At 37.3% G+C, this 21,767-nt stretch overlaps 1 protein-coding gene across 1 annotated transcript; it reads right to left on the bottom strand.

Moving 5' to 3' along the window:
• Positions 1–8,222: 8,222 nt before the first annotated feature.
• On the bottom strand, positions 8,223–21,354 carry DNTTIP2 (deoxynucleotidyltransferase terminal interacting protein 2). Its single transcript, XM_011355673.2, has 7 exons — positions 21,209–21,354; positions 18,601–20,207; positions 17,069–17,207; positions 14,288–14,383; positions 12,868–13,032; positions 11,216–11,325; positions 8,223–8,501 (listed from the first exon to the last, which is right to left on the bottom strand). Exons 1-7 carry the CDS (start codon positions 21,278–21,280, stop codon positions 8,408–8,410), a joined length of 2,283 nt encoding a protein of 760 aa, XP_011353975.1. The 5' UTR covers positions 21,281–21,354; the 3' UTR covers positions 8,223–8,407.
• Between the last annotated feature and the right edge of the window lie 413 nt (positions 21,355–21,767).

Below are 21,767 nucleotides of genomic sequence, written 5' to 3' on the forward strand. Positions count from 1 at the left end.
TTCATGTTGCACATGGATAAACATTGAAAACATTATGCCAGTATTCTTGTGAAAGGAACCAGTCACAAAAGACCACATATTGTATGATTCCATTTACAGTTGGCCCTTGAACAGTGCAGGGGTTAAGGGCACAGTGGAAAATCTGTGTATAACTTTTGACTCTCCCAAAACTTAAGGCGACCCCAAACAGGACCAAAATTTCATGGATGCTCAAGTCTCCTATATAAAATAGTATAGATCAATGCATACAGTCAGCCCTCCACATCAATAGACTCCCAACAGTACAGGTATTTATTGAAAAAAAAAAAAATCCACGTATAAGTGGACCTGCGTAGTTTAAACCTGTGTTGTTCAAGTTCAACTGTATATTAAATATCCGAAACAAGCAAATCCGTAGACACAAAGTAAATTAGTGGTTGCCAGCTGCTGGGGATAAGGGGAATGTGAAGTGACGGCTAGTGAGTGTGAGTTTTTTCTGGGAGGTGATGAAAATATTCTGGAATTAGTGGTGATAATTGCACAACTCTGAATACTTAAAATTGCCCTCTGAATTGTATACTTTTTAAAAGGGTGATATGTGAATTACATATCAATTTTTAAAAAGGAAAGGTAGTTTTTCAGTTCTTTGTTCTGTTTTCTGGAAATATATCCTCAAGGGAGGCTGAATGATCATTTTACCTTCTCCTTTCTAATTTTTATGCTTCATATTATTTCTCTTATAGTAGCATCAGCTAGTACCTCCAGAAAATGTTTTTTATGAAAATGGTGTTAGTGAACTAATTTCTCCTGTTCCTCACCATTAGGGGAATGCTGCTTCACTAAGCATCATGGTAACTTTGGGGGTGTGCATGTGCACATGTGCACACATACACGTATTTATCACATTAAGAAAATATCCCTGTTTGTCAGCAATCTATGGAGATTTTTCTCCTTTGATCTATTAATACTGTGCAAAATGTTAACATATTTTCTAATATCCAGCCTTTCTTATATTCTTGAAGTGAATCTCACTTGTTTATGATGTACATTTATTTTAATATTTTAACATTTTGTAATTTTTGCATGTTTTGAAAGCTTGATATTATTTACCATAAATGCAGCATTATTTAGAATGGCCCCAAACTGGAAATAACTTAGACATCTATCAATATGGATCTGTTTGAAGAGTGTGGCAGAGTCATATAATTAAGGATAATGTACACCTTTAAAAAATGAGGAGAATTTCTATATACTATGGAAAATGTCTAAGATTAATGAAAAAGCTAATAAAATGATATGATTCCAATTGTGTTACATAATGCTAATAATAGTAATAACTATTACTATGATTGTGCATTGAAAATTTCTGGACAGGTATACAGTTAACAGTGTTGGAGCAAGAGGGGCAGCTGTATGAAGGGTGGGGGCCTCTGTTTTACTGTATACCTCTTTAAAATGTTTGAGTCTTTTTCATAATAAGCCTACCTTATCCTTGTAATAAAAAAGTTAATTTTTAGAAAGTAAAGGAAAAAACTCTAATGCTAATGAGGAAGGAAAAAAACATTTCGTGCTTTTTCTTTGGTCACTTGCACATAGGCAGCCCTGACATTGCTTATCCGTTAAAGATTTTCCTAACTTGATTTAACAAACATTTATTGGCCCTTTACACTTTACTATATGCTGGATCTCAGCCATAAATATACCCTTTAGTAGCTCCTCCTCCTAAGAGTGCAGAAGCATGTTAACAAGATATCTCTTTACAGAGTGATTCCAGCTGGCACTGTGTCCTGAAGGTCTTGTACACCTTGTTAAGGAGTGTGGACTTTACCCTAAAGGCAATGGAAAACCACTGAGTAGCTTTTAGGCGGAAAACAGTTTGATTAGATGTGTCTTGTATTATCCCTCTGGCTGCAGTGTGGATCCCCAGCTGGAAAAGCACAAGACTGGCAGCCAGAGGACCAGTTCAGGACAGTTGGAGTCATCTAGGTAAGAAAATGATGAGGGCTGGAACTAGAGAGGTGGTTTGGAGAGACTGATAAGTGTACAAACTGGAGACATATCAAGGGAGGCTGAATTGATGAGACTTAATAAATTAAGGGACATATAGAGGAGAGAGAAGGGACAATCAGAAAAGTCATTTCTAATTAGGACAGATGAGTGGATGCTAAAATAGTCACTGAGACAATGAAGGAGAGAGAAGTGGGTTTGGGGGAAAACTACAGATTTGCATGTAAGTTTAAGGTCTCTGGAATATCTGGAGAAGATGTGCAGTTGGCAGTTGGATATGTAATGCCAAACACATAGCAAGCTCTCAATAAATATTGAATAGAAGAATTGAAGGTAGGCATGTAGAAAGCGGGAGAGAAAAGAGAAAGTCTGGAGCTCAGGAGACCAATCTAGGCTTGAGATTTGAAATTCATTATTCTACAGATGGGACTTAAAACTCTGGACATAGATCATGCAGGGAGAGTGTAGAGTGAAGAAAGACAATGGTTGAGGAAAGAAACTCAGAGCACAGACATTTGAAGGACTGGCAAAGAATGTCTTCGGAGAGACCGAGAGGATGGCTAAAAAGGTAGGAAGAAAACAGGAAGTGTTACCTCTAAGAACCAATGGAGCAGGTTTCTTCTAGAGAAGGGAGTCAAGGAAAAGGGAAACATCTCACATTTTTCTAAACACCTGCTTTATGCCAGTGACTTTAACAGTTGCCATCTAATTATCTTACAAATTCTGAGAAGTATGAATTACCCTCATTTTATAGATGAGAAAATTATGATGCAAAGATGTTATGGAGAGGGAGTAAGGTGAAAGGATTAGTTTAGCAATGATGGAAAAATAACGTGCTTGTTTGAGGTAGGTAGGAAGAGGGCAGAGATAAAAGCATGAAGGTGAAGAAGAGAAAATTGAAGGTGCTCATGTTTGAGGACTTATTTTTTTTTGTGCTCTTTTACAGCTCTGCCTTATATACCCAGGATTCCAGGAAGGTATTGACAAAGTGGGAGCTGCCTCAAAGGGTGGAGATGGAGATGTTCCCGTCTTATTGCTGCTTATGGCCAATACAGACTCTAAAGAACAGTGTCCAGGAGTGGTTTCATTCCAGCTTCCTCCTGCTCTGAGGTTTTCAATATTCATCGGCATTTAAAAATATTTTAGAACCTCATTCACCTTCAATTTGACACCTGCTTTTTGAGTACTGGCTTTGTGCAAGGAACCATGTTAGAAGGAAATACAAAGATGAGTGAGATCAATTGCATTTTCTTAAAGAGTTCATCCTAGTGAAAGACAGACAGCCATGGATTGGTGGTTCCGTAAATTAGGGTTAGTTTGGTTATGAGTGACAGGAAACTCAAAATAACAGCGGATTTGGCATATAGAAGTTTCTTTTCTCATGTGGAAGTCTAGGGAATGGCAGCTACTTGATCATAAGAGATTCAGGCTCCTTATTCTTTCTTCCTTATAATGAGCTCCCACCTCATGTTCCAAAATGATTGCTTCTGCCTCTGCCATCAGGTCATTGGAGTTAGGCGGGGGAATAAAGGGATAGAGCTCCATTCCAAGCTCACCCTACTTTGAAGGACACCTTGCCGAAGTTGCATATACTACTTTCATGCATGTCCTATGGAAAGGTGGGACTCGTAGCTTTTCCTCCCCAGGTGGCCACATTGATTTGTAAAAAAGTTCATCAGTTCCTGCTGGTGATGCTGAAACAGGCATGCAGATAGCTAGAATGCAAGGCTAAAATAAAGGTGTGACAAAAAATATTTATTAGCTTTGTAACCATAAGCAGGTTACTTAACCTCTTTGTGCCTCAGTTTCTTCACTTATTAAATGAAGATAGTAGTAGCACCTACCTCATAGGTTTACCTAGTTACCTAAGTTATTATTGTCATGTGTGTGTGTATACATATGTGTATCATGTGTACATACATAACAGTTATATAAAAAGTTACTTGTAAGGTCTTAGAACAGTGCCTGGCATTTAGTAAGTGATATATTTGTTTGTTAAATACAAATAAAAACAAGCACAGTTAAATGGGAATTTCAAGAGTATACAAATCAGTGGAGAAAATCCCCAAAAAAGGTTTTATGAAGAAATGTAGACTGTCAGCTCCGTGATGCCCGGGGACAGCCTTATTCCTTCCCTGGGCACCCCAGCACCTAGCACAATGCCTCACACAAAGTAGATAGGTGCTCAAAATACTGATTTTTGAATAGGCTTGAAAGGTCAGTAGTAGTTTGTTAGGTAGGATGGAGGCAAGGAAAATATATTAGGTGGAGTTAACCATATGAACAAAGACATAAATGGTGAAAACTCTCTATCTGGTGCAGTAGCTGGCATGCATAGAATTTGGTATATGTTGACTGACCAAATACTCAGTGTCAACTAGTTTGGTTTGGCTGAAATGTATCAGTTGGGTCCAAGCAGAAAAAAATCACTCTAGAGAATTCAACTTAGGGAATTTTTACACAGGTGATGGAAACGCTGAAAGTATAGACAACTCAGAGGTTGCAACAGTAGGACAATGAGAGGAGATGGTGTTACCAAAACCCAGAAGCCTGGGCTACTATGTTGGGGGCTGCCTTGTGGGAGGTGGAAAATAGCAGAGCCACAACCCAACCCAAGACAGAGAGAGAGAAAACCTTCTCTTCTGCCCTCCAGTCTTAGGCCATTGTCTCACTGGGAAGGCAGTTGGCAAAGGACTCTGGGAAATGTAGTTATCTGCATTCCAGAGCAGAGAGAGAACCAGGCAAATAACCAGCACATATGACGGTTGAGGCATGAGCAGGGGAGTGGTGAATATAAGCCTGTGGTGGTGTCATTTTATAGAGGGTCTTGAGTGTCAGATCTTGAATGTAGGGGTTTTTGCATGTTTTGTTAGGCAGAGGTGGGCCATAGAAGGTAAAAATGCATAAGAGCTTCATTAAAACTATTTTGGAAAGACTTCCCCAATGCAGGGAGGATGGAGAACAGGGAAATAGTAGCTTTTCTTTCAGTACTTGTTTATGTGCCAGGTATAGTGCTAAGCACGTATTTAACCATCTCAGTAAGATGATGTGTCTGTTCCTGGGTATGTTGAGTTTGAGATGACTTCATGACACTTGGATGGGCATGTTGTATAGTTAATTCAAAATGTGCATCTGTAGCAGAGATGTAGGGATGGAGACTGGGTCTTTTGTAGAGAGCTGAGAGAAAAAGCTGTAGGAGAGGGAGGAAAAGATACTCAGAAGATAAGAGGGCAGGCTTTATGGGAAACCAACAAGTTGTGGTCAGAGTAAGAAAATCAGTGAAGGAAAAAAAAAAAGAGTAGATAAACAGAAGTTTATCTTCCTGCAGAAGCCATGAGAAGCTGGTGCTTCAGGAAGGAAAGGTCAGCAGTGTCTAATATTTCCCGGTTAAAAAATAAATAAATAAATAAAAAAGAGCCATTGAATATAGCAGTTGGAGTGCATGCAGGAATAGTTTCATTAGACATTTAGAGTCACAAAGAGTTAAGACAGCCTTAGTCAGATGGGCTACACTGGTTAAGTAGGAGACAGTAATCTGTTGAAGGTAAGAGTGGGTGTTAGGGGATCTCTGGGAGAATGAGCATGCCATTTATCTCCTGCAAGCTCTTTGGGTGAAGGGGCTATGTCTTCTTCACTGGTGTACACTGGCGTACCCTGGTGCTTAAATAATGTATAGGACTCAATTCTGTGGTGATTGGCTGACCAGTAGAATGAATGAACTTGTTGGGAAGTAATCACAATTGAATAATAGTGTAGTAGCAGTGAAAGCCCAGCAGAGTAAGTAGCTTCACGGTCCTTTCCCAAAACTCAGTAATCTGGACAGATAAGGAATAGTGGATGTTCCCCTTGCTGAGATTGACAGGTGAGAATAACAGGGGAAAAAAGAGAATGAGAGATGGGGAGGGAGCGAAAGAATTTTTGAAATGTCAGACCAATTGGGTCCTGATTGTTTTGGGAGGAAAACGGATCCTGATGAGGATGGAGGATTGGAAGAATAAGAGTGGCTGAAATGTTTGAGATCGTTGAGTTCACAGTCTTTGGGGATGGGGTGGGCCCAGGCATCAGTGGGAAAGTAGCACTCACATGCACCCTGACTGCAGGACTTCTCAGATAAGCTGTGATGGAACAACCCATCTCCCCCATCCATCATTATGCCCTGCCTTTAATAGAAAAAGCCTGGCTCAGGAAAGTCCCAAGTCCAATTTCCCACCTTGTTTAGGTGAGAAGATGACAGGTCTGACCTCTACTAAGGCAAGTGTGACTGCACATGGTTTCTGACCTATTTTATACAGCAACCTTGTTCATTTGTAAAAAATGCAGCCCCATGAATATCTTGGGCTCACTTCAATCAGGTAACTCCTGTTTACCTTAGGAGGGGTGACTAGGAAGGAGGCAGGCGGGGAGAACTTCCTAAATACTAATGTGTTGAGCCCATTTAACCATGCTAGAGCCTTCAGTGCCATACAGTGTGTGTAGGTCATGATTTTATAGCAATTTTTATGCTATACTGTTAAAATGAAGAAAAATTTCAGTTGTCATCATACTTTTAAGAGAGAACATTATCAGGTGCCAGGAGTATTAGGGAAGTGTCTTGGACCTTCCAGATTGGCTTAGCTGCCAGCTGAATACCACCAAATGACCTTATTTGATATTGTGAAGAGCACAAATCACTCAGCCAAGCCTTGACCCACTGAATCATGAGTTATAATAAAATTGTGGTTGTTTTGAATCATTGAGTTTTGGGGTAATTTGCTATGACCGTTATAACTGGAAAGAACATATGTACCACCCCATAACCTGGGCCTAAAAATAAGTTTTTGTCTTTCTCACGGTTGGTGTTCAGTGAGTACTTATGGATAACCCTTTCCATTTCAGAACCTCTCTCCATTGTTACCTAATTTCACATTTCATAGTTTTGTGATGTTTCTTTTATAAAACTGATCTGCTTATGACAGCTACAGATCATGCTTTTGACCCTGCTTCTTGGAAGCTTTTAAAACTGGAAACATTTCTTCACTTTTAAATGGTGTAACAGTAAGATGAATTTTACATTTTAATTAGCCAGATGCTTGAGGAATTAGTTAACTAGAAAGTATTATTTTGTTTTAACCTTTACTGAAAACTTTCAATAAATTGTACTTTACTCCGAATAGTTGTCACGGCTTGAGAGACTAAATGAATACCTGCACATATCCCAAAAATAGTATTAAAATGTTTTATATGATGTTTTATTCTAATTTGCTATTTCTAAGAGTGGGATCCCATGTATTTATCCCAGTTACTCAAGGATTATTAAACTTTTCTATACAGACTTCTCTGGCCCTCAACCTCACCCCTTTTCCTTTTCTTTAAAATCCTGCCATTTATCCTCTAAACAGCCAAGTATAGTCTCCCATCTTACATTCTTGTTATGGGGACCCATGATCTCAGGCATTATAAGGATAATGGTGTTTCTCAAAAGTAGTTGTTTTTATCTTAAGGCAGAACACTGAACACAGAACTGATTTTTGTGTTAGATGCTAGAAATTATGCTAGAAACAGTTTCACAGAATTGTTTATTAACTTCAGTCTGGCTTCAACTAATTTCTTCCATCCTCACTTTTTCCTTTCCCCAACTTCCTCGCTTAAAATAATAATAAAAAAAAAACTAGCTGTGTTATAGGCATTTTTTTAATAAACTGTTTTATTTTAAAAACATTTTGGAACAAGATGGGCTATTTTAGAAATCTTTCAAGATCTTAAGGTATTTTGAAGGCCTATTTTCATCAACTTTAACCCCAGGATTTTTTTAGGTAGTCTTCATTATCTTTTAAGTCCTCCTTATAGCTTCATTTAGCTCTCTGGTCACATACTAACATACATTTGCTCTAAGAACACTTGTACCATTCTTTAGTTTCAGCTATGACTTTTATATTGGCCGCAAGCAGATCCCTGTATCTGTAGTTTCTGGACTTAAGTTTACAGCTTGTAAAAGGGCATTTCTTGTCTATCATCTTCCTCCTACATACATACCTCTACATCTTAATTGAAATATTGTTAATTACAATATTATTATATATATCTTTGAACATTATTTTACATATTTTTAAATGTTAACAAACTTTATACTTTCTAAATGTCTTTTAATTCAATTTTCTTTAAATAAACAAGCATTGAAAACTTTATAAAAATGTTAATTATCTTAAATTGGTTTAGGTTCTTTTCCTTTCTTCCCTCAAAGGGTCTAAGCATGGGTGTGTCTTTTATAAACACAACTATTTTTATTCCAAGGGGCGCATGATTCTCAAATCAACTTTTTCCAAAAAGAGATCCCTATTTACAAATAGGGTCAGTCTATTTTATGTGATGGTTAGTTTTCAAGAACATCTTTAGTAAATAAATAAAGGGGAAATGTAAAATACTGTGATTTGCTTTGTGAATCTTAATTGCGAAATTTCTTCTTCTTTCGAAACTTCTTTCCTGCTGCATTTGCTGCTTTTTCAGCCATGATCTCTGAGTACTTCCTTCGGTTGTATCTAAAAAGAAAAACCAAACTTTTAAATTCTAAAGTATGTGACATACCAGACATTAGAAGTTAATGTAACCTTTTGGTGAGGGGGAAGCCACTTCTAAATCTCATTTTTTTTTTTTTTTTTTTGCATTTTAACCATCTATTCATTACGTTTGTATTAAGTTCCACTGTGTGTAAGGAGCCACACTAGGAGTTGGAACAGGAGTGAACCAGACAGCCAAAGTCCCTGTCCTCATAGAGCTTAATCTGTTAAGAAAAAATGGCAACTGTAGAGGGAAGCTCTTGAAAACCCTTCACTAGAGACCCATGCCCTACATCCAGCTACCAGAGAATATCAAATGCTTTAAATACTTTTGTGGAATAGAAATGTAAAATAAGGTCTAAGCAGAACAAAAAGTTTACACTTACCTGAAAATACACAATATATTTCTTAGAACCTTAAATACACCACAGACCAATGGTTTTCAAAGTATGGTCTGGGAATGAGACCCTTTCAAGGGGTTTATTTGCTGAAAACTATTTCACAAGACTACTGAAGACACTGTTGCCTTTTTCATGCTCATTCTCTCATGAGTGTACAGTGTACACTAAAGGTTTCCAGGGGCTACACAATATGTGTTATCAAAGCAGACTGATGCAGAAGCAGATATGAGGCTCCAACTGTCTTTAAGCCAGACATTAAAGAGATTTGTACTAAATTATTTTTGTTTAGTTCATGAAACTATGTTAATGTGATGGGTTTATTATTTTTAAATGAATTAATAAATATATCTAAAGTTTCCTAATATTAATTTCCACCATGGTAAATATTGATAAATGTAACCCACAAAAGTTCTTTGGATCTTCAATAATTTTTAAGTTCAAAGGCATCCTCAGACCAGAGAACTACTGCTATAGTCTATATTTCCTTGGGTTTTGGGCTTTAGAAACACAGAAGCACAATTTATTGCAGAAAAATATTGATGTAGTTGCTAGAAGCTTCAATAAAGGGCTGTCAGTACAATTATGAAAAATTAAAAAATTCTCTAAAAGCATACAAAATCTCCTTTGTTCTAAAGCATGTTCACTGTTACATAAATCTGTTATCACATTACTAAAGTGAAGATAAGCTAAAAATCTCTTTAAAACAAACTAAGCCATTTACAACTTTATAGCTCACTCAAAACCTAAAACCACAATTTACACACTTTCTAAGAAACCCAAAGTTAGATTAAAAATAAAAAACAAAACCAAAAACCGCATACAACACAAAAGCATATTTTCCTCTGTCAGGACATTACTACTAATGAACACCTTTGGTTAAGTGCATTCTATATTTGGTTAAGTTCCCTATCCCAAAGTGGTCAAAGGACAGAAAACCTCTTGAGATGGTTGTAGAGAGGATTAAAACTTTCATGAAGAGATGGACTAATAGAGTGTTTCACATATTGTGGCATGTAAATTTAGGTGATTAACAATATTCACTTAAAGTAATGTATTAATGTACATAGAAAAATATAACACCCACTTACAGTATCTATAAAGTTTCCTTTTAAAGTAAGCAGTATACAGATAACGAAAACATTGTGAAAATTGTATTCAATGACTGAAGTACAGAAAACAATGAATTGATAAGACAACCTCTAACCTGTAATTTTATGACTTTCATTCTGAATTTCTAGTTTACTGTCTCAACTTTCTTATTCTAAGATTATTTTTTAGTGTTTCAACACTACCATATATGGATAGAATCTGACCTACTGTAATCTTGATGACAATCTCAAAAATCACAGCAATGTTGACAGTGCTTATTTCTAAAGTTTTTCCATTACCAAGACTCATTAAATAGCTTACATAACATCGAGTAAACTTTGTTTTCCTTGCCTATTATTATCTACATTATTTTTAAAACCCCTGATAAATATTTTCACTTTTGCTATTAAACCAATCTGGAACCTCAGCAAGAGGTTTCTGTATGAGACATGCTTTTAAATCTATAATGTAGCTGCTTCAAGGACATTTGAACGTACTCAGATTGCTCCCATTTTTTAAAAAATCCTCTAATTCCATATCACGTAGCCCTGCCTCTCCCTCCCTCTTCATAACAACTTCTTCAGTTATGTTCTTCATTTTCAACTCATTCTCCAGTCTGGTATCCTCCCCATCACTCCCTTAAAACTCCTGCCAAAGTAACTGTGACTTCAATGTAACTAAATCCCAAGGAAGTTTTTAGTTCTTGTTTCACTTGATGTCTCAGCAGCATTGATCCCTGTTAACAACTCTGTCTGGCTTATATCTGCTTAAAACATTCTCTTTCCTTGACTTCTATGACACTGTGTCCTCCTGGTTTCTTAATATCCGTTGGCTATTCTTTCCCAGTCTTCTTTGCAGGCTCATTCTTCTCTAGCCAGTCAAATATGTTCAAACTTCCCTCTAAAGCAGTGGTTCTAAACTAGGAATGGTGGCGCCCTGCAGGGGACACTGGAAATGTCTGAAGACATTTCGGATTGTCTTGAATGGTGTGGGGGAGTGCCATATAATGGGTAGAGGCCAAGGATGCTGTTAAACATTCTATAATGCACTTGGAAGTCCCCCAATAAAGAATTATCCCATCCACAATGTAAATTGTGCTGCTGTTGAGAAACTGTGCTATAAAACATTTTAAAATTATCTGAAATTTAAAGTTTATGCATATTCTAAAGAAAGCATACAATTATAAAGTGAAACAAACTCCTTTACCTTCTGAACTCAGAATCAGCCAACAGTTCTTCCACAATAGTTTTCTTCCTTTGTTTCTTAGGAATTCGTGAATGGTAGAAGTCAGCTGGATTGTCAACAATGGTTCCAATCTAGGAAATGATTGAAATAAGTCATGCAATACCTGAATACCACACTGCTTTCAAATTTCAGAGTATATCTAACAAAGTATATTTATAGAAAGGAATGAAAAACACAAGCTTACATTACACCAATATCAAAATTAATTCTGCCATTTTTTAAAAGCAAAAATATATCACCTATTCAATTTGCATTAAGTCATACTAATGATACTTCTTTACTAGAATTTGTAATAAATCCAAAATTCCTGTTATATATTTAGTGCTAGACAGTACATAAATTTTTGCTGAACAGTGTAACTAGAGGGAAAAAGTGGGACAGATATTACAAACTTAGCTTCCCAATTTAATGAAACTGACACATCAATTCTACTACATACCTATTTGATCTTTTAGGTTATCGTCAATGCTTCCAGCTTAGAACCTTATTGACCACTCTGCATTAGTTCATATATTCATCTGAATAAAATTTACCAAGCATCTACTATATGTCAAGCACTGTCCCAGGTGTTAAGGAAACAAAGAATATGTGATCCCTGGCAGTGAGGAGCCCATAGTCTTAAAGAAGATCCATTAGGTAACTAAAAATTTAAAGCACAACAGTTTTATGCTGAAAACACTAAAAAGGCTCTGAAAACTAAGTGACCAATCCTAAGGGAGGTAAAGACGGTTTCATAAAGAGTGACATTTTAGCTTGAATTTAAATGGGTAAAATTTCACCAAGCAAACTGCAGAGCCAAGCAGTGCCAGACCAGTCTGTGCATATTCTGAGAAGACTGAGTAGCTGAATGTGTTCACACTTAAGAGGCTATGTGACAAAGGAAGGGTTGGTGAACTGGTTTGAGTGCAGACTGTGAAGGGCTATATTAAGGGATATAGACTCTATCCTACAGGTCACAAAGACTCATTGAAGGTACTGCTGAATGCTACCTGTGATATTGACCTGAGGTGTATCATAAACAGATTGCCTTTTTTTTTGTTGTTGTTGTTTTAAAAAATAGATGACTGGCAACAATGTGGAGGATGGACTAGAGAGAAGACAGACCTGGGAAGAAAGAATATTATACTAATCCAGATGAGTAACATGAGAGGTAGTCAAGAACAACAAAATGAACTTCAAAGAGCTACCAGAGGATGACTCCACGGGACTTTCATCTGAAAACACTCTGAAAACCAACTTTTAACTTATTTTCAGAACTTGCCTTGAAAAGAAGAGGAGCTTGGTGCAAATGGTTCCCTTTTCCCCTCGATCCTGCAAGGATTCTTGCTCTTAGGCTAGTAGTGTTCATATGTGGAACAGCCATCTTACAGGTTCTATAAGTTTTAGAGAGCTAACCTAGGAACCCAGTTACCATTTGCAACACTGTCTCTATACAGAAAGCCATGACTAGCTGGTGGCTGTCTGAATTGAGTTCTGGCCATTATTATATGCCCTGAGCAGATGCGCATTGTAAATATTTGTCTATTTTAATAGTAAAGAGAAAGATCACGCTATAGTGCTTTCCAAACTAAAATCCATAGATCATCATCAGTAGTATTCTGTTTGCTTCATACCTGGAAGTACTTAGGGAAGCCATCCCTATCATTTTTCTTGTAAAACCTTTTTGGGTCCATGCTAGCCCTCATCTTCAGTGCTTTGAGATCATTTTTTAGTTCATCCGTCAATTCCGGAGCTTTCATACCAAACCAGCCATCACCTGCTGTTTTTTGCCGCTCTTTCTGAAATTGATTTCAAAAACAAAATTCTAATTTTAATAAACAGTGTATAAATTATACCTCATTTCCCCCAAAATTCTATATACAGAAAATTTCATTAATTAAAAACAAATAAGGTTACTTTACAGAATGTATTACTCTCCAGATTCATCTTTCATAAAAGGAATTAAATCACAAAAAAGTGATTGGTAAATTATGTAAAGCATTATCAGTTTCATAAATGAAGGCGCCTTAAAATTTAATTTTGTCTTTTAGTAAGAACTGCTGACTTGGTGGGAGAATAACCCACAGCTTTAATTTTTCTTATCTAAAGCAACCTACATGTGATAATATACAAAAACATTTTCACTTTTGGAGCTTAAACGTAAACATTAACTTATTCAGTCACCTATGTATCTCTAAGTCACTTACTCCAACAGTCAAGAAATTTCTATTTCTTTGGAAAATATTTTTTTGAAAACTAGCAAGTGATATGCTTAATTTTATTTTTTGTTACATTCATACAACAGATATTATGAAATGTCTACCATGTATCAAGGTGCTTCATAATAATGACAAGCTGTTACTGGAGTACCTTCCTCAAATTTTCCTCCAAGTTCTCTTTATGACTTCTTTATGCTTATTAGTTGAAATGCCAAATAGATGCAATCCCCTATGTTATACTAAAGAAAATAGCACATTAAGTAGACCAGGGTTTTTAGCTGGCTACATTAAGTTCCCTACAACAGCCTGTATCAGAGTTCCTAGCCTTTAATGAACAGTACCCAGGAGCCAAGAGGTTTGGACAGTGACCTTGCATGGTGGCTGTCAATTCATACACAGATCACTGTCAATGTCAATTCATACACAGATCACTGTTTTGAAGGGAAAGAAAAAGCTGCATCTATGTGTACCACCTGGTGCACTTTCACTTTGTGAAAATCCATATAAAATGTGTTTATGGCCCCTTAGGTATCCATGACAATTTTTTTTGGATATACATACATACGTGTGTGTGTATTTTTTACACTTTACCCAACATCAAGTTTGCTTCATTTTAAAAAGGGATACCGGACAGGCAGCAACAGCATGCACAACAACACTGTGGTGACCTGGGGATTCATAATACAATTTCCAGTGTCCCAGTCACCCCATCCTTAGAACATACGTGATCACACGAGATGAGACTGGATTGGCACAGACTACAATGATGCTTTATAAACTGAACACATACCGTCAAACACATCTAAACAGTCTAAGTAATGAGAGTCATACTTACTCTGCGTTTTTTTTGAAGTTGATACTTTGATTCACGGTATGGTGGAACACAGTCTTTTTTTTCAAAATCAGGAGTAATGATAGCTTTCTGTAGAAACTATAAAAATATTAAATTGGTTTCAAAAGAATGTCAGAATGTCATATAACTTCAACATTTTTTCTCTTATAAAGGAAAAACCTCTCAGACTGAAGACTACTCCAAATATATTAATCTTCTTTATGCATATACTACTGCAAAGTTGTTCCTGTCCTTAAATTTGTAAATTGTATCACAATAAAACTATTTTAGGAGGCAAATTGCAGGATTATTTTAGGAAATCTGCACACATCAGATTTACATAAATGTGTCCATTTGTATTTGTTGGTTTGCAACCACCCACCTGCACCAAACAAGTGAAATATAGACAATAGGAACAATGCCACAATAGCTCTTGAAACCTCTGAAAAAAACCTGACTAATTTTTAATAAGTTCTTTAATGCTGGTGAAACAGCTTCTTGTGATCTGAAGAAATTGGCTAGACTATTAAGTATAGTGATACATATTTCAATTAAAAAACACTTTTTATGCTATACCAACGATATCACCTATCTAGACAAATCTGCTTTTTGCAACTCAATGTATCTTGGATGACCTTTCAATGTCAATTCATACACAGATCAAGAACTTATAAATACATCACAATTTTTCTTCTAACATTTAGTTTAAAAGTCTCTATTACTTTTTTTTCCATTAAACATTGTAATCACCTCTGCTTACTTGTGATTATTTCTATAAAATAGATTCTAAAAATGGGTTGTTTAAATTTTGATATACTGCTAAACTGTCTTGCATTAAAACAATACAAACATAATCAGTGTGCTTTACTTTACATTGCCACCAACAGTAGTGGTTATCTTTCTGTATATTGTCAGTGATGCCTCTTGGCTATTTTCATTTGCTGATCATCTTTTTGTGTATTTATTAGCTATTGTCACATAAACAGTATGACACTATTTAGTCATCCTAGGCAAGTAACAAAAAAAAAAATGCAGAAGTCATTTAGTAAAAGATTAACAGATCTGACCACATAAAATTTTAAAACTTATGCAATTAAAAACACCTTAAAAAAAAAAAGTAAAAGTCCATAGGTTAATACCACTAAAATACAAAATACATTTCCACAAATTAATAAGAACACCTTATTTAAAAATGAAAACCCAAAAGAGTATAGACATTCCCACAGAAGAGGACTTATACAGGTAATCAGTCATGTCAGTGCAAAAACTAAAGATGACTGACTACTCCTTAACCCTCAAAATAGTTCACAGGAATACAGCAAATATTAATTTAATTTAGTTAATAACATTTGACATTATCAACTCAGAAATTCAGATAGCCCTAATTCAGGTTCAGGCCTAGAAGTTTCTGGACATAGAGCAGCAGTCTAGACTTTCCTATCATTCAGAAAAGAGAGTATGATATTTATTTAAAAAGAGATTGTGTGTCAAGTAGCATACTAGGCATTAGGAAAGTGGTCCTCAGTCAGGAGAAATTGGCAACGTCTGAAGACATTTTTGGTGTGTTTGGGGGTATGGATGCTACTCGCGTCTAGTGCGTTAGAGAGGACAGGGCTGCTGCTAAACATCCAACAATGCAGACATCCTCCCACAACGAAGAATTAGCCAGCCCAAAACAACAGTATTGCTGAGGCTGAGAAATCCTGATTTAGGAATACAAAGATAAAAGACAGTAAAATAACAATTAAATCATGATTAATAATGAATCTGATCAATACCAGGTATTGCAGCACAGAAGAGGTTTGGGGAAGGACTAGTTTCAAAGAATGTTTCCCAAAGGCAGTGATCTATGATCTCTGCATTGGACTGGGAAAGAACATGGTATGTTCAGGGAACTACAGTAGTTTTCCATGGAGAGAACACAGTGGTCAGAGCTGGAGAAAAACAAGTACCTTGAAGACTGAGGAATCACTGAAGGACTTAAGTGAATATGGTCAGATTTGTGTTTGTAGAAAGAGAAATCTAGCAAGAATACGGAGAGGAGCTTGAAGAACAAAGAGGAAGGTTGTTACTGCAGTAGTCTAGATGAAGAACAAAGGCCTGGATGAGCCAGTGACAGTGGAGTGAAAAGAAGGGAAGAGAGTAGAAACAATGTAAGAAGCAGCTAGCCCAGGCTTAGTGAATGACTACAAAAGGAAAAGAGATTTAGGCAGTCATTAACCAGGATAGAGAAGACAAAAGGAGGAGCTGGTTCAGGCAGGGAACAGAAGTAGGGCAATTAGTGAAGTCAAGTGCCTGAGCACAAATGAACAGGTAACAGCCACCTGAATTTAAAGACCTGAAGAAAGACCTGAGAGGCACCAAGGCTAAAAAATACAGAAGTGGGAAGAAGCTGTGCAAAGTGGCAGCTAAAGCCGAGGGTTTAGATGAGGTTACTTACTCTATAATTTCCTTCCAAAATTAAATGTACAATTTTATGTCTATGTGCACTTTTTTCTGGAGGGCAAGGGAGGCACGCACAGCTTTCAGATTCTCAACTGGGTTCAGAACAGTTAAGAACTAAAAGTACAGCAAGAAAAGCGAAAATGCAGCCCCTGGGGATCATAAGTGGTGGGTGTAGGAAGAGGAACATTGATCCTGTATTTTTCAAGTGCAGGACTTTATAAAAAGTGCTAGGACTTTATAAAAAGAAAAAAAAAAATGAGTCTCTTGCCAAGGACTAACCATTTCTACAAGTAACTGGCTAGTTCTACAAAAACCTACGAGACATTTCATGTAACTTACCTCATTTTTCTTTTTCTCCTGGATCTGTGTTAGGGTTTTCTTGTTCGAGTGTAGTTTGTCTGCATTAAAATTAATATACAAACCACCCAATTGCTTGATACTGAGACCAGGGTCTATGCTGCTGCTTGTCAATTTTAGACTGAAAGAAAAATGGTCACTTAAAGATCAATTAATTAAAATGGAAACAATTGAGACTTTTTAAAATCATTTTTTTCTTCTCCCATTTAACTGTCAACAAAAAAAATCTTATCTTTACAATAGAATTCTGAAAAAGATGAACAAATACATATTTTAAATCTAATAAAGTCATTAAGAAAAGAATTCTGAGATGAATAATGAAACAAAAAATCTTTTGGGGATCATATCCAAGTTCATTCTCCAGATTTTCTTTAAGAGGATTAAGACCACATAATATGCCAACAGATTTCATAAAAGGATTTTTATAAAGAAAAGAAGAGATACATCTGGCAATTCAGCTCAACTTCCTACATAAGTAGTTAATAAATGTACTTACCTCCATCTCTGAAACCAATGAGAAAGACAGGTTCTTCTACTGTGAACTTCCAAGTTATCTAAACTTAGAATATTTTTCTGGGTAACCAAAGGCATTTGGTAGTGCCTCTAAATCAAGTGAGTTTTAAACTGCAATGAGCATCCATATTTCCCATTGGAGCTTTTCAAAAATGTCATACCCGAGATCTCTACCAAACTAGAATCTTCTGCAGTTGGCCTGGGCTCCTGCTATATTTATGAGAATTCCTACTTCATATTACTGAAAACTCCTTTCTATAAGTGTACTTGGAAGTACAGTCACTTTCTTTCCTAATTATTCATGTAAACTAAGCAGCTGAAAGTTTTGTTAATCAACCTCTACTGGAAAGTGAAATCATTCTATTGTAGTGCCTTGGCAGTGATTATGAATGTACATTACAATTATTAAGATAGGACTGTGACCTTTAAAAAGTAAGCATGCTGGAGTCTAGCCTCAGAGATTGATTTCATTGGTTTAGAGGGAAGACTGGGCATCTGTTAATTCACAGTTCCTTACCAGGATACCTGTATATTTCCAGTGGATACACTGTTACCAAGGACTTGTGCTTGGGAAAAACAAATTTATAAGGGGAAAAGTAACTAAAGAAATAGCCCCAAACATTAACGCTTTTCAAAGGGGGATAAACAGGATTATAGGTGATTATTTTTCTCAGGCTTCTATTTTTCAATTTCTCTACAATCAACATATAGTACTAAAATAAGTTATTTTCCTTCCCTTTTATACTACTCTTGACAATCATGCAGGGACATTCCAACAGATGATTCCTAATTCATCACCAAAAGGAACACTTTTAGCTATCATTGGTGGGAAATATGACTTAAAAAGTCATTCAGAGACAAGAACAATGTTGGTAACAAGAGCTTTCCCATAAAGAACCTGAGGTAAAAATTTTCTCAATTCCCATGCTATTATATTTTATGGTAAATTAGCCACTTGAAAAATGTTATCAAAAACTTTTTAAAAGAAAGGTAAAACTTACAGTTTAGACTTTGTGCCATTAAGTAAGTCATCTTCATCACTAAACTCATCATCTTTATTTTTGTCATGATCTGATGGCTCTTCTTCACTTTTTTCATCCTCTTCCTCCTCTTCTTCCTCAATGGCAACCTCACTGGCTTTGTCTTCCTCATCCAAGTAAAAATTTTTATCAGTGCTCAAACCAGGAGTTGTGTCAATTACAAACAATGCATTGTCACTTAACCTATTTTCTGAGTCTCCATTTAATGACTCATTTTGACCACTATTTTCAACAAAACACACAGTGTCCTCTTCAATCTCGCTGTTTTCAGACTGCTGGCTTTCATCACTGCTGCTAAGTAATAAAACAGAATCACCTGTATCCTGAGATTTGGCATCGCACTCAAAATCTACATTCCTTTCTTTGTTCATGTTGTCACTGACAGCTATAACAGTGCACTCTTCATCACTACCACCACCATCGCTAGATGTCAAGTCACTTGTTTTTATAGTGCTTTTTCTCTCTTCAGTCCATCTGTCAATTTCCACAACTGCAAAAGTTTGAGCTAATGATTTCATTATAGCCTCACAGTTCAGATTTGAGGGCTTTGATGTGGTTTTGTTACTTTGGGGTGTTGAATGCCTTTGAGAAACTAATTGCTGAAGGCTAGTGTCCTGAAGTTCAGAAAGACCTGTCAACTCAGAATTTTTCTCATTAATTTCTTTTCCCTCATCTATTACTCCTTCAGCTTCTTCAGTTAAACTCTTACAATTCTGCTTTCTTCCTTTGAGAGGTGCAACACTGGCCAGTTTTTCCTCCGGGATATTAAAATGTTGGCTTTTTTGCACTGTTAGTTTTTTTCCCGAATTTCCATGGAAAGAATCATCATCAAAATCATTACAGATTTCGTTATTAGAGAAATCTGGCTCATTTATCTGAGAAAGAAATCTTGCTTGTATAGAAGATGAAGTTTGTCTGGTATTTGAATTCAGAGGTGTATTTATCATCGGCTTTTCATTTTCTGGTATTATCTTAGTATCTTTCTCCTCTGTTAGTGCTTGTAATTTCCTCTGCATACTCCTTGTTGTTCTCCTAGTTGCAAATCCAGAAAATGTAGAAATATCTGAGCATGATGACTCAGCATCAGAAACAGCTTCCGCATGTGATTCTTGGCTTGGATCTGTTAGGGATTTAGCCTTAATTCTTCTGGTTCTTTTAGTTATTACTGTAAGAGGCACAATTCTAGAAATACCTGAAACATGTGATTCTGCTTCAGAGAGTTCTTCTTCAGTATGAGACTCATTTATTGGAGTTATTTTTAGTTTTTTCCTAACACTGGACACTGGGGTACATGCAACTAAGATTTTCCTTCTCCTAGTTACTCTTAAAATGGGATCTTGGGGCTCAGACACAGAACTACTGGACTCTGCTTCAGAGGTCTCTCCATCAGTAGATAGTTTATTCATTTTTGGTAATGAGCCTGTAGTTCTGCACTTCCTCTTTCCAGTTTTAGGAGTTCTAGGGACTGGACTTTGTTTCTTAGTACTTTGTGATTCAGCAGTACTGGAGCCATCAGATGGAGATTCTTTCCTGCCTTTCAGATGTGCTTGAATTCTTTTAGCAGAATTCTGTAAGCCAGAGAAAACATACTATTAATTTAGGTAGGGCTGGGACAGGAGCAAAGTGAATGAGACACTCCCCTCAGGAGCAAATTTTAACACAGCACTAAAAAACTCAGTCAACAAGATGAACACAAACCCCACCACCACCACCCATGACTTAAAAAAAACCTCAAAATCTTAAAATACTGAATCTGACCCTGTACTTGCAGGGTCCTCCCTCATCACCACTGCCACCACCACCAGCCATGACTGGATTTGCCCCGGCATTTGCAGGGCCTTGCTTCACTTGCCTTACCCAAGTTTTGGTTATGATTTTAGCGAGGAAAAAAATTAAAAAATAGTGATTGAAAAGAGAAAATTTTCTTCACTTAAAAATGTCAAATATGCTAGGTGGACCTACATCATTACTACACACGCATGGGGAAGAGAGGAGACTATTAACTGAGCAAAGATGTGGTTAGGCACACACACTGACAGAATCGGTAGCTCCCGTTACCTTTACACACATTCAGTAAATTAACGTTCCACCCCCTTCATCAAAAAAATCAGAAGCAGTAGACGACCAGCGCCACCGAGCGCCACCAGAAGGCATCACCGCAGACCTTCCCAGGCCAAAAGGAGGTGCTATGGGGCCACCGCCAGTCTCACCACGTGATAACGGTGTGCCCTTCCGTCCAAATCAGCTAAATTAAGCTCACACTTAATACGGTGTGAACAGTAAAGTTAAAAGGCTTGAGCTGGGTATCTGCATTACGGAGCTGAACTACCCAAAGCAAGTTGCTTAACCTCTCTGTTCCACCCTAAGGACCGCCTTAAAAGACTAGTGAGGATTGAAGAGCAAGCGACAGGTTTACGGCTGGACCTGGTACTCAGCAGCGCGCGGCAAGCTCCGGCTCTTTTCGCCGCTCCTCACGCTCCGCGGAACCTTCGCACCGCCCTATAACCTCCCAGAGAGCACCGATCCGAGAAGCGTCGAGGAGGAATGAGGGAGCCTTGTTATTTCCTACCTTCTGCCCAGAGCTTTCAGCCGACGTAGCTTGGATACTGGCCTGAGGCCGCGCCGACCGAGTGACCACCATCTTGTCGGCTTGCGGCCACCGCACCCTGCCTCAGTTCCGGCGCCCAGGAAGTGCGTCAGAGAACTGCGTCGGTCGCGCTTTCCGCGAGGCCTCCGCAATTCGCGAGAATTTCGTATGTGCTTCCGCCCCTCTTATGTAGGCCGCGGCCATAATACTGGGTTATCGCCAAGCGTACGGCTTTTAGCATTCACTTCAGTGCGGTACTAGACGCAGACCAACCTTTTGCAAGGAAGGACGTTAGTGGAGGTGACGAAACTCGTAGGAACAGCGTGCCCTCGCCCCGTTTCACACGAATTGGGAAGTTGCATAGCAACCTCACTCCATCTTTGGCAATTCTAAAAGTCTTGATGTATAGCTAGGGGTGTGATGGAAGGAGACGTTTGCATAATAAATTTTTTTTTTTTTAACATGTGCTCTTGTGTTACCCGGAAAGTTAAATGTAAACAAAATAAAATTTAAAGACTTAGGGTATTATGTTAAATACCCC

This window comes from Pteropus vampyrus, unplaced genomic scaffold (genome assembly GCF_000151845.1).
Source record: "Pteropus vampyrus isolate Shadow unplaced genomic scaffold, Pvam_2.0 Scaffold22, whole genome shotgun sequence".
NCBI classification, from domain to species: Eukaryota; Metazoa; Chordata; class Mammalia; order Chiroptera; family Pteropodidae; genus Pteropus; species Pteropus vampyrus.